The sequence below is a fragment of the Labrus bergylta genome, chromosome 18, assembly GCF_963930695.1.
Source record: "Labrus bergylta chromosome 18, fLabBer1.1, whole genome shotgun sequence".
NCBI lineage: Eukaryota > Metazoa > Chordata > Actinopteri > Labriformes > Labridae > Labrus > Labrus bergylta.
This window is the reverse complement of record NC_089212.1, coordinates 24749593-24763672: the sequence shown is the minus strand read 5'-3', so window position 1 is coordinate 24763672 and position 14080 is coordinate 24749593. Positions and strand designations below refer to the sequence as shown.

The following is a 14080-nucleotide window of genomic DNA, read 5'->3' as shown; positions in this document are numbered from 1 at the left end:
AATTCAGTTTGGTTGTGAAGTCTAAAACAAAAACAAGAATTCTAAAACAGTATGGAGCTCTGTGGTAGAAGCCCTGAAGGCAAAAACTGAATTTGGATGAATACGTCTAAAACAGCGTTTAAAATTTCTGATAATTTATAGTTATCACATGATGATCTCCAGAGATACGGAGTAACACAGCAGATGTCTGTACTCCCTGTCATTAGAGGTACATATATCATCCGCAGTGCTGCTAAAACAACGGCTCCTTCTCAGACAAACAGCGTCCCTGCATCCGAGCCAAGTGGTGTGTAAACTTGCAAAGTGGTGCCACATGAGAGCAGAGCAAACACGACTCCTCATTCAGACAGAGCGACAACAGAGCTGCTCAGAGGGAGGAGGGGGGGGAACGAGCGTGCTCAGACGGACTGAGTGGACGTCTACAAGCTGCTGATATGAGACTATAAATCAATTACAGAATATAAAACTCTCATTGTAATATCAAAGGCCAGTGCAGCTCCGAGTGGAGGTTATGAGTTGACCTTATCATGTGACTTTGCACGCAGGCGGACAGGAATTCATCTTAACATGGAACGGGTTTTAACCAATGGCAAACAAGAGTTTAGAGTCGAGAGTGAAGCATCATTTATGTCCTAAAAAAATGGGTTAAACAAGGGTAGCGATGGCCTAGTGGTGAGGTACTGTAAATATTAATGTTTGAAGCCTGAGTGACGTCTCCCGTCTGTCCCTGCAGGGGGCGCTGGAGTCCCCTCGATGGCGGTCTCCATGCTGGAAATGCTGTCTCAGTCTAACTTTCAGCCAACCTAACGACAGGCTGAGAGCTGGAGCTGAGGCGGGTTTTAAACCTCCTGACAAACCGTTACACCGCGCCCACCTGTCAATCAGGTCAGCTACACGCCTTATTGTGAATAACTCTTATCCTTCATCAAATCAAAACTGATGAGTCATCAAAACATTCACCCCCCGTACAGTGTGTGTCCATCCAGACATGAGCTAATCACACCTATTTGGTTTTTTGAACCAGGCTGTAAACATGTTCATCTCTGCTGTAAAAACAGGCTTTTTAGAATGGGTGTGTATGTGACTTCCTGTGCTTCTGCAGCCAGCCTCTAGTGGAACTGCAGGGTTTTGCACTTCCGCATTTGTTTCATTTTTCAAGGTTGCAGCTTGGTAGCATCCAATATACAAAGCCTATAGTCATACAAGCATGCGGCCTGCGGCTTCCTTCCTGCTCGTCATTCTCCACTCTCTCTATCCACTAAATAAAAATGGCGCTGGATAGCCTAAATAAATCAATAAGCTGTCGGCAACAAAACAAATATGCCGACCTCCCTTGCTTACGACGCCCCACTGAAACATTAAACAGACACCTGACATCATTTAATAATATTAAAGCTACTAAGCACTCAGGTTGTCACAATGTTCGATTCTTTTCTACATCACGTGTTTTAAAATGGTCGATAGTCTCATAAAGTACTGAAGCTCAAAAATTCACTTCAGATCTCAAGTCGTATTTATAACCCAAAAACTGTGACCAACAAAGGACAGAGAGCATCGTCTGGATTTCACAAATATGCTGGCAACGTTTTGGTGCCAACATATTTGTGTGATATGGAGAGTGTGACGGGGTGTGCCTGACTTTTTTGGTGATTGAAAACAGTATTTGGTGTCTAAAACATTTCATTTTGGTATCAGTGTCGTCTGATTTTATCAAAGATTAAAACTTTGTTAAGGTGAAAAACCCTTCTGAGTGGCAACCAGAGAAAGGAAAGCTGTGAAACAAACATGGCTGCTGACAAAATCTGCAAAGGCCTAGTGCCCAAATGAAGCAATAAGTCAGTTATATTGTGTAATAAATATTTCATAAATGATTACCACCGGCTTTTTCCCCCCAAGTTACTGTGATTTCACAACTCGGTGCTTGGCTTGAGTTACAGTTGCACTTCGAGGAGAGTTGTTTTTTTCAGGTTTAAAATGCATCACGTCTCCACTGAGAGCCTTTAGACTCTCCTCGTCAGCACAAAGGAAAAACAGACTCTGGAAATGAGCATCAGATGCCGGCTAAGTGCAGTTTTGTTTTGTTGTATATTTTCTTTTCTTTTTTTTTAATTAACCCTCAAATCCATCGTGCACCTTCCATTAAGACGGTTTAACGTGCAGAGATAAGTCTGCGTAGCTGTGGAGAAAGGGTTGGACAAATGTCTGTGTCTCAGAAAGCTGTAAAAAGAATAAAATAACTGGATGGTCCAGCAGTGAGGACCATTAGTCTGTGCAGAGGGGCGGGCAGGCTGCTCGCTCAGAGGCGCCCTTCAGAGAAGCCTGAGGATGAATGTGGACTAAACCACACGAGAGACGCTGGCCCGACACGAGCAGCGAGCTGTGAAGCTGTGAAACCGAAAGGACCAGAAAGGAAAGATATTTCCAACCAAAAATGTTTCACATATTCATCTTTGGATCACATGACGTTTAAAATATCTTTAAAAATATCAAAGTTGATTTCAACAACCTCGTAGAGATTCAACATTTTTAACGATCCGGCTCCAAAGAGATGAAAAGATTCAGTGATCGATATGAGAAAATATGCGTGTGATAACACTGCTCGACATTGCAACAAAGATTTGAGGTCCATTGGATACGATGTAAAGCGAGCATTAACGTGACATCTCAAATTTGCTTTTCTTCATGTTTCACAACAATCCTGTTTGAAATTTCTCCGAAATCCAGAAAGCTTTTTTTCACCTCTACATTGGCACAAACCAATCTCTGTTAGCCTAGCGGTTTTAACATGATGCACCTCATGCACAGAGGCTATGGACCTCGCCGCAGTGGCTGTGGGTTCGAGTCTGACCCCCCACTCTCTCCTCCAAACACTTCCTGTCTTCTGCCGCTGTCCGATCCAATGAAGACAAAAACCTCCAAAGGCTTTTTTATGCCTTTATTTTAGAGATAGGAAAGAAGATAGAGTCAGAAACCTGGGAGAGAGAGAGCGAGAGAGAGAGAGAGAGAGATTGGGGATTGACATGCGGGAAAGGAGCCACAGCTCGGATTCGAACCCGGGGCGCCCGCTCTCTAGGACTCCACCGGCGCCCCGTGTGTAAGCATGTAATAAGTCCAGTTAGCAACAATAACACCGGCACAAGTTCCACAACGTCTCATGTAAACATGAAGGAGTTTTCAGAGACCTAAAACGCTGTTTGCGTGTGTTCGAAAGGTCAGACACATGATGAGTTTTAAAGGAAGTTTGTTCTTTGTTTATTACCCTGTTTTTTAAATGACACTCAGTCAAAGAGTGAATGAACATGCGTGTGAGGAGACGGGACATGGACACAGAATTATTCACCAACCCACTACCAATGAAAAAAAAAAAACTGTCTGGTAAATGTGATCGTGCTCAGAAACAAATTGTTTTCATGAAGGCTTCTCCTCATGCTCATAAAAAACTTCAGTCGCGTGTCTTTCAGACACATCGTGCCAAGAAGCACAGAGCGGCCTTTTGTATTTGTGGTCATAATTTGATCAGAGCCGGAATATCAGATTCAGTTCAAGCCTAAAGGCCAAACTCACCAAACATTACGAGCTACAGTCATGAAGCTCAGTTATATTAAACATTAAAGAAGCCTTTCACATGGAGACACCATTTACATCACTGCTGTTTCATAGTTTTGGGCTTTATGTGTGACCTCACTATCTGATCAGACATTAAGGAAACATGCTATGTTGAAGTGCTGGCTTCTCTGACAACAATACAGCAGCCAGTATGTCCTCCTTCTAACTTTAGATTCTGCTCCTGAATGCTCTGGATTTGTTTGGACCAGAGAAGGTAGGCGGTTTTAAGGCGACCCCCCCCCCCCCCCCCCCCACACACACACACACGGCCGTTTTGGACGCCCCTCGGTTTGCCAGATATGAGAGCAGTTATCAGGTCAACAGGTGTTGCAGCGATGGAAGCGGGCAAGAGAAGTGGTTCAGATAGAAGTGATTGTACCCGACCTAAAAAGCCTCTGCATGTTTCTAATAAGCTCCACGAGCAGAAACGTGCTCAAACTAGGATCAATATTGGAGATGCTTTTGAAAAATGGAGAGAGGTTAGAACACAGAAAGGTTTACAGACCCATGCAGAGCTGGATAAACACTGAAGCTTCAGAGTCCACCACATGGTGACCTGTGTGAGCATCGACTCTAGAGAGAGGGGGGGGGGAGACAGCTCTCTATGATGTTTAGAATTTAGACTGCAGTACCCATTTTAAACACTAGGGGGTCAGTTACATACTGCTCCTTTAACACAAGCAGACATTTCAGTTCAAATGATTCTACAACACCAGGGTGGATTTATAACCACACAGATTAACCATTAACCTTCACAAAAGACGTCTAAAGTTGTCCTCAAAGATTTTCTTCACCTCCCTGATATTCAGATTTTTACACTGAGCCACTTCAAGTACAAAAAAGAGTTTTGTTGACTTTGTGCCCAGATTCAGAGAAATCAATCTGTGAGATTTATTCTGCCTGAGCCCAAGTTCAATGGAGGTCATTGGAATGATGAATCAATGTTTTAGGGTCAATTAAACCGGCCAGAAGATGCAAATATACCCCGTTTAAATCAAGACCTTTGCTGTGAGTTCCTCCCCTGACATCACCTGACATCTCTCAACTCCATAATAAGGAAGTGAAAAAAGCACTAAAGACTTTACACCTATTGTTATGACTGTGGTCGTTATATGTATTTTATTTTTGGATGTGTAGGTTGTGTTCTTCCTGTGTGTTACTATGTGTGCCAGCACCAGCAGCCAATTGGCCAATCAGGCTGCAGAAAGCTCTTCCCCATTACTAAAAGCAGGACGATAACGTCGGGGGAAGCCCGTCTACCTCACCTTCCAACCGACCACACCACATTTCCTTTTCTTTGTTTTGAGTTTGCTGTTGAAGGGTGATTCACCAGCTACCTAAACCTTGTTTTCTCGTGTTTTTTTCGTTGGTTAGAGAGGTAAGTTGGTTGTCGTCAACTATTCTCTGTGGCTGCTTGGGAAGTGGGGGATTTGTCCGATACCACAGCAACAAAATAGAAGTCCTAGGCCCCAAATAACAGCTCATTTCTTGTTTTTAATTACCAAAACAACTGCACACAATTTTCTGCACACTCTAAATTGCACAAATATGTGAACAACGTATCTATTTTTGTAATCGATGTGACTTCCTCTGCTCTCAGTCTGCAAGAGTCATAAACTTTTACAACAGAAGGACTTTAAAGATGTGAGTATTTGACGACCTAGTGTGGACATCAACGGACCATCGCTGTTTCCTCTTGATTGCAAAACAACGTTGGGGGTAAAAAATAACCGAAGATGCTTCCAGACGTTTGCAACACTATCGTTGATTGCATCATTTGTAAATGACACGAAGTCTCTAAAAGCATCGGAAATACTGACAACCACAAAGACACAATGACTTTCAGTTCTGATGTTTTTGAACTGAATGCCACCAACTCAAATCCTTTCAACCCCGGGACGTTTTTTTAATTTTAATTTTTTGTTTGTTTTTGTTTTGTTTTGTTTTGTTTTGTTTTGTTTTGTTTTGTTTTGTTTTGTTTGTTTTTCCTTTGTTTTACTGTGTTTTGTTTTGTCCTGGCTTTATGGAGAGGTGAAGTGTACCTCTTGTGTTTTTGTTTGTCTATTGGGTGTTACTATAATAAATAAATAAAAAAACCCGAGACGTAGATGTGAAAACCTGAAAAAACGCAGCCCATTGCAATCTGCATGGCTGGAGAAAAGGGAGGAAGAAAATAAAGAAAATGTCTTCTAATTGTCTGATTTAAATTGAAGCATTAAGTCGACTGTCCTGAACATATTAGGGACATTTTTGTCTTGAAGCATAATGCCCAGTCGCACTGATATCTTATCAAATTTAAAACATCCTGAGATGAAACGCGACGTCTCTTTTTGAGGCCACAAAACAACAAAACACACGACTTTGTTCTCCCCCCTCCTCCTCCTCAGTGTTGATTTTGGCCCTCATGGTAAGCCGAGGCTCCATCTTGGCACATCCCTGCCCCACAGAAAGCTGCTTTTTTTACTGCCTACCAGCCTTCAGCCGACCTTGTATGGCAGCATTGTCTGTATGCTAAACACGGCGGCGGACCTCAGGCTCTCCCCGAAAAGACAGAGAGAAAAAAAAAAAAAAAGGAACCATCAGCCCTTTTGACCGCGTTAACAAAACAACACAGGCCCCGCTTCCAGGCAGATTCTGAGATCACAGAGCAGAAAGTTTATCAAAGTAATGATAATTAGCCTGTCGGGGTGATGATGCAGCTTAAAACATCGCTGATGATGCTCCACGCTGCAGAACAGGTGGTGCTAAAGTTTGAGAGGAAAAGGCAGAATACTGTAAGTTAGAGCCCTGCTGTGTTATTAGTCAAGTTCAGGGTTGGACCATCACTCGTCCTGCAGACACAAAGCACCACACACACCGGGCCCCCTTCTCCCAGAGGAAAGTAGAAGACTGCAGAAAACTCAATCGTGGTGTGTGTGGCTTTAACAGATAGTTGGAATAGAGGAGAAACTTATCAGAAAAGTTTAACTTTAATAATCCCCACAGGGACGTTCAGCCTCTGCATTCAGCCCCAGGAAGAACTCCAGCTTTATGGCAGTAAGTCTGGTGAGTTCAACAACACGGTACCATCATTCAGCTGAGAAGATACACGGCTTCAAACATTATGAGCAAACTGACAAATTGATTTCGTAAAATAACTTGTTGTTGTTTGCACAAATGTTGAAAAATAGCAAAACATGTCCATCACAACTAGAACTAAACTTTCAGTTTGTTTACATCGCCCGGACGGCCGGCTGACTCCTCCCCTCGTGTATAAAAGTTGTTTAATTGAGGGACTAGAGAAAAGAAGAATAACATACTGTACTCACTGCTTAACTGTGTTTCTAGATCACGCTCATTTCAGGTAAATTTACATGCAGTGTGAAGATACCAGCATAATAAAGATCGCTAGCATTAGCATGCTAACACAACAATGCAGCGCAAGTTGTTTTGGTTTCATGCTGGTGCTCAAGGGCGACATCTGCTGGATCAGAAAATCTAATAAATAAAGCCTTTAAGCTGTTTTCACAGACGCACTCCTGAAAATATCGAGATAATTTCAGAAGGCCTGCTCCTAAATTCAAAAATAAAATTCTCCATATCTAACTGTTCACACATGCACCTCACAGCGGGACACTAACCCTGTCCGACATGATGTAAGAAAAACAACACTGAAGAAGCAGATGAAGCAACAGAGTCGGATATACAGCGTTATAATGAGAACATTTGTCTTCATATCAATGTTATGTGTCGTTGAACAGAATCACAATCTGAACTTAAGAGTGGAGAAGAACATACTGGAGGAAACAGGAAACATAATGCAGCAGGTTCATTAGAGCACCCCCACCACCACCCCCTCCCACTCGCTCAGGGTGAATTCTGCTGATTATATACAAATTTCTGCAGAAAAAATACTCGGGGTCTGGCAGGAGAAACTCCGGGTCAAGTCAGAGTGAAACATTCAGCAGTTTGTGTTCACACATGCAGCTCCTCCTGGAGTGTGAAAGCCCTGTTTGCCTGACTCAAGCTGTTTCCACACATGAACTCCTGAAAATGTCTAGAAAATTTCAGGGCAGGCCGCCTCAAAAATCTGCCTGACTTGTCTGTTCACACATGCACCTCATAGCGGGAGACTTTCCCTTTTAGACTGGAGAAGGCGGGTAAAAAGGAAAACCCCAAAATGTCAGATGAAGTGACAGCGTCCGATGCTGTGACTGTTTTTGCAGATGAGGGTGTAAATAACACACCAGCGAGCAGGATGACGAAGCACTACCTGCAGGACTCGCCATGTTGCATGATGTAAACGCCATCACCGCTGCCTGCCTTTAGCTCGAGGCGACGACGTGTTCATGCTGTCCATTCTTCATACAGTCTATGGCCCCCGGAGCTCCCGACCTATAATGGACTGTCTCAATTAATATTTAAGTGCAACGGCCAACCCCGATTCAAAACCACAACCCAGACGAGTTATTTCATCCAGAGAGCACTCAAGAAGCTCACTGAGCCTCCATTTCACCTGCTCAGATATGCTCAGACATCGTCTGTGCTAATGTGCTCAAAGCACGTCCCCCTTCCTTGACCTCGAGTCGACCGGTGTCTGCAGACGCATCAAACTGCGGGACTTCTACCCTCTCTGAAGCAGCGGGATGGAGAATGTTGTGTTTGTAAAAAAGGGGAAAAAAAGCTCTGTCTCAATCTAAAAATAGTCGGCCAGTACCTTGCAAAGGGCAACGCTTCATGGACACACTTCTCATCACATGTTGGAGCTGGTTGAAAAAAATAAACAAAAACAAGGAGCAGAGAAGATTTCTAAACATCACAGTGTGAGCTCAAAATTTGAGCCAACCAGGGAGAAAAATGAATTTGGGCAAAGAGCTGTTATTTTGAATAATTAAATGCTTGCTGATGTGATTAAAGCGTGATGTGCAGAGAGGGGCCATAAAAGTGACCAACAGTGTAATCGTCAATGACATTGTCTAAACGGTGATATCATCGAGCGCTGCGGGACAATCTTCATGACCGAAGAGCCCAACAAAGACACCACTGATGTTAACTTGTGGAATACTGATGCCATGGAATTAAGATTGTGTAGTTCACTTTCCAGATTTTAAATTTTTGTTTGAAGAAAATGGTGTTTAAAGGCTTTATATGTGATTTTTCACACTTAAATATAGAAATCAAGTCTATCCTCTGAAAATAACTCTGTGAGTCATGACTGTCTACAATGGGTGTAACACCCGAGTCCCACTGTCTGTGATGTTTTCAGAGTTTTCAGAGTCCTATCTTCACTTTGTTTACATCGCCCGGACGGCCGGCTGACTCCTCCCCTCGTGTATAAAAGTTGTTTAATTGAGGGACTAGAGAAAAGAAGAATAACATACTGTACTCACTGCTTAACTGTGTTTCTAGATCACGCTCATTTCAGGTAAATTTACATGCAGTGTGAAGATACCAGCATAATAAAGATCGCTAGCATTAGCATGCTAACACAACAATGCAGCGCGAGTTGTTTTGGTTTCATGCTGGAGCTCAAGGGCGACATCTGCTGGATCAAAAAATCACATATAAAGCCTTTAACAAATATAAAAGGTCGGTTTGATTATTTTTTGAGAGTGACTTCTGTTTTTGTTTTTTGTTTGTTTCATTTGTTTTGTTTTGAAATAAATTATTTTTGTTCTGATATGTTTTTTTTTTTGTAACCAAACTAGTCGTGTCTTAAATCATAAGATTTGTAACGAGGGTAGGTGTGATAAGATGAAGCTTCAGCCTACACCTTTTCAGTCAAAATGTTTTTGTTTTTTCTTATGACCGAAATAAACATTTCTGACATTTTTTTAAACCAGCACAGAGTATGAAATGTGCAGCGCTGATTTGTTTTTTAAAATGCTCTGTAGTGTATAGTGAGCGGGCTGCACGGAGAGCTAACAGGGGTCGAGTGAGGGCAGTGTGTGTTGACTACCTTCCTCATAGCTCTCGGATGTTTCACCTAAAGCCTCACCTTGTTGCTCAGCTGTACAAACAGTTCATCCTTTACTGAAACCTCTGCAGAGATAGTCCTGACTCCCTCCTGTATTTACACTCCTGTAGAGGTGGGTAACAACAACAAGTCTGGACTGAATCTGAAACAGCTTCATGTCGTGTTCTTGCTCACTTTGGGGGGGTGAGCCAACAAATCATCACCTGCAAATACAACCGCTGGGATCACCGAGTTTGCTAGCAGCCACCCGACTGGATATAAATACCTGGCTGGTGTTGTATGAAAGCATCAGAGAAGCACCGATGTTATCAGGCTGATATGGGTCAGGGCTGCTGCTGTGGAGGGGTTTCCTTTGCATTGCAGGGAGAGGATGAGGAGGCAACAAAACAACTTTCTTTGGCAGTGACCGTGTAGAGCAGCGCTACAAAATGGGGTCAAACAAATACAGGTAGGTCACCTGCTGCGTGCCAGGTGCACTCGTTCAGTCCAAAGGTTTTTGTCCTGTGTGGTAAATGTTTCAAAGTATTTTCTATGCTTTGATGCTTTTTATTTTATTTATTTTTTTATAAAATAAATCGATGCAACCTCCTGAACTGATTTTATTTGATCACTTGTACAGGAAAAACCACAGACGCAGATCTTCAGGCATATTTTTAACCCAAAGCTGCAGCGAGACAGAAAAAGAGACATCTCGAGTCCCTTTGCTGTCTGTTGAGGATGTGAAAGTTGTGTTTTTTGTCTCGTAGAAGCAGCAGATGTGTCAGCAGAAAGACGCTGTTTAAACTGCACAAACACACTGCCAGTGTTTGGACGGTGTGTTTGTGCAACAGTGTGCAGGAGTTTTTTTTCTTGCAAATTTTGAGAATTAAAATAAAAGAAGAAAATTACCCAAAAATCGGGCGCCTAGGACTTTTATTTTTTGTTCCTGGTATCGACACAGGTATCGATACTGTTTGATTTCTACTAGTATCGTACTGCAGATTAAAACGTGGACATTGTAAGAACACATCCCGATCATGATGTGCTTGGAAATTTGCATAAAAGAGGAAACTGTCACAGCTGGGCGATGGTGGCGAGATGAACCCTGAAATCCTTCTTATCAAGCGTACATTTAATATTGCACATACATAAGTGCAACGTACATAAATATTGCTTTTATCAAAACTGTCAAAACTGTCCGGCTCATGCTTTTCCTTCTGGGTCGCTAATATGTAAGAAAAAAAAAGACCATAGCTTGTTTGGTTTTCATCACCCTCAGCGCCGTCTGCAGCACGTGGAGATGACCACCACAGCAGTGAGGATACGGTAACTTGGCGTTCATGTGAGGTAACGTTCGATCCTCTTTATTATTACACAGCTGATTGGCCGATTGCACGTTCAGTAACAACAGTCAAGAAGAAGAAACCGTTGCTAAGGAAAGCACACGGTTGCTATGGGGACAAGTCTCTATTTTACAGACTCTGGAGGACTCTCTGTAATCGTATTAATCAGCGGAAAGAAGTTCCGGTCAACTTGATGTCGGTCAAAAGAGAAAGGAGAGGAAAACAACAACAAGAGGTTACAAGACGCAAAAACCGTCCCGTGTGTCAGTCCCCCGTGAACACATCGCTGAACGTGGTACGGGATACGATGGCGTTCCTTTTAAGACCAAAGCGAGGGGATAATATCAACAGACTCTGATCAGCTGATTCATGTGGATGTGTTCACCATCAGTGGAAATATTCAGTGTAATGTGTGAGTAGTGACAGCCAGGTTTAGCTAATTTCACAAAAGCTACAGAGGGCAACAGTTGCTATGGAAACGGCTCTAACAGTGGACTATTTGTTTAGCTGAAGTATTCAATCATTTGTCAATTAAATAAAATAATTCCTGAGTCAATATTTTTGTTCAGACTATTGATCTCTGTAGTGAGCAGGTGTGATGAACATATTCTATAAAGATATTAAGTGTCTCTGTCTCGGCTCCTTCCAGATCAAAAGTTCTCTTTATTGGTCGCTCGTGATATCTTGATGTTCCAGTCTCTAAAACTGGCTCGTCGTTCAGGCTTCACAAAAAGTTAAATATCGTGTGCACGCCAATCTGAACAAATGGTTGTTTGAAGAAGTTACTGTGAGGCCTGTTTTTTTGTTATTTTTGGGTTTAGGGCTGCTTCTGAAAAAAATCATTGGTAAACAAATAAAGCAAGGGGTGGTTAGTGAGCACACCCCATGTAAGGAGGCTGTAGTCCTCCAGGTGGGTCGGTCATCCGGGTTCAAATCCGACCTGTGGCTCCTGTCCTGCAGGTCACTCCCCTCTCTCTCTCTCTCTGGTTTATGACTCATCAAAACACTCTCCTATCTCTACAATAAAAGCATAAAAAAGTAATCAAATGACATCCTGACCTCTGGGATGTTTGCACAGGAACGCCTCACTAAACATAAAGATAAACTTTATTGATCCCCCGTGCGGGAAATCTGTGCATTACAGCAGCTCCAGAAATCAGGGGACGGGAATATAATTATTAAAAATAAAAATAGAAGTTAAAATCAAATCAAACATATTTACATCATTTAAATTAAAAAAAATAAATAAATAAAAATACAATAATGTAAAATGACACAGTAATTGTGTGACGCATTAGTCACTAAAGTTATCACTTAATGAGTGAAGGAAACAACTACAGCCTCGGTTTCAGTTTGACCAAAACTTACTGACTTCACGTCTGAAGTTCAGCAGAAGCGCAAGAAAACAAAAGTGTGATATGAACGGATTAAGAGGCGATGCATTATCGTTTTAGGTGATTTATAGGTGTTTGTGTAGTGCAGGGTAAACACAGGTATATACAGAGTCTCCATTATAGGGAATAAACACCTGTACATCCTTTCTGATTGGTTGACAATATTCAGTAGTAACTCAGTAGTATGCTGCCATTTTTTTTAAAGCTATAGGACGATGAAGGTCTGTCTTAGCACATCATATATATCTACTTTCATTGTATTTGTCTTCACTAATGTTTTGCGTATTTTGATTTTGTTTATTTGCTTTAATTGTCATGTGTTTGTTTTTGTTCAACTTATCACAATAAAAATAATAGGTTAGCAGACACTGGCTCAATATGCTAACATGTCACTGTTATAAGAGACGCTGCAGGATGGGACACTTTGAGGAAACATACAGGGTGCCGGTGGCCAAGTGGTTACAGCGCTTGCACCATGTACAGTGGCTGTAGTCCTCGAATCAAAGGACCCCGGGTTCAAATCCAAACCTGAGGCTCCTTCCTCTCTCAGTCCCTGATTCCGGACTCTATCCACTGTCCTGTCTCTACAGTAGAGGAACAAAAAGCCCAAAAGTAGAATCTCATACCTTCATCATGGACCAATCAGAGTCTCCCCTGGTGACAACAAGCATCCCTCCTGATTGGCCACATTCACCTGATATGATCCTCCAAACACAACACCTACACTCTGCAGTATGTTCAGAAACACTCACACCACGTCACTGAACCCGAGTCCTTCAGGTGACGTCAGGAGGAGCAGTAGTAAAAAGGTAACAGCAGCACACCTGTTCAGCTGCCTCAGGTGTGTAATAACGTGGCCTCACACACACACACACATCACTGTCCCGAGTGATTTATAAATAAATAACAAACACAAAGCAGCTTTAATTCTGCACCCCGTCCCGTGAGCACCCCCGTACCTGAATCTCCCTCCGCAGTGCTGGCATTGGTCCCCGACCCAGCCGGGGAAGCACACACAGCTGCCCGCGGCCGGGTTGCACTGCCCGTTCATGCACGGTTTGTCGCACTCCTTCGCCGCCTCGGTGACGGCCGGCAGCCCGGAGAGCAGCAGCCCGGCCCCCGACAGCAGCAGCGCGGTCGTCAGCACCAGGAGGCTCCGGCCCCGGTCGGAGCCCGAGCAGCAGGCCCGCCGTGTCGCCCCGGACATTCTCCCACTAAAAGATGGCTGCTGGAGGATCAAAAAAAAAAAAAAGAAAAGAGGAGCAGCGCCGCCGCTTCGGGAGGAGGGGGGGGGGATAAAAGACCCGGAGAGGTGTGTTTCCGTTAACCGGAGCGAAGAGGTACGGTGTACCGTTTGGAGTCCTCACGTGAAGGCTGGTCTTGGCTGCTGGACTCGGTTTACATCCTCACTGTGGTGGTTCCCGTTTCCCAGCGCCGCACCAAGCCGCATATTGACATCCGGAAGTGACGTCACGGTGACGGAAATGCGCAACCGGGGGGGAGGAGAAGCGCGCAGGGCTTTAAATGTATTTACTTTTCGTTTCTTTTTTAATCACGACATACAATGTGTTTCATTCAAACCGGATGTACTGTACATTTTGTAAATAAAGTAAAAACTGAAGACAGTTTGCTTTATATATTTAGTCAGTATATATATTATTAAAGTGAGTTTATCGTTTTTATTTTATGTAGACCGGGAGGAGAAGCGCGCAGGACTTTACATTTACTTAACTTTCGTTTTTTATCTCGACATACAACCCCTTTCCTTTAAACCGGATGTACTGTAAATACAGTTTTAATAT

At 43.0% G+C, this 14080-nt stretch overlaps 1 protein-coding gene across 4 annotated transcripts in view; it reads right to left on the bottom strand.

Moving 5' to 3' along the window:
- The window catches only part of atrn (attractin), a 206820-nt gene extending 193071 nt beyond the window's left edge, over nt 1-13749 (bottom strand). For 3 of the 4 annotated variants that reach the window (XM_065947750.1, XM_065947751.1, XM_065947752.1), the window contains exon 1: nt 13238-13748. In XM_065947750.1, the coding sequence (XP_065803822.1) occupies nt 13238-13485 (248 nt within the window). In that variant the 5' untranslated portion in view covers nt 13486-13748. Of the gene's footprint in view, nt 1-13237 lie in introns of all 4 variants that reach the window. The other variant, XM_020643358.3, reaches the window with a different exon arrangement.
- Between the last annotated feature and the right edge of the window lie 331 nt (nt 13750-14080).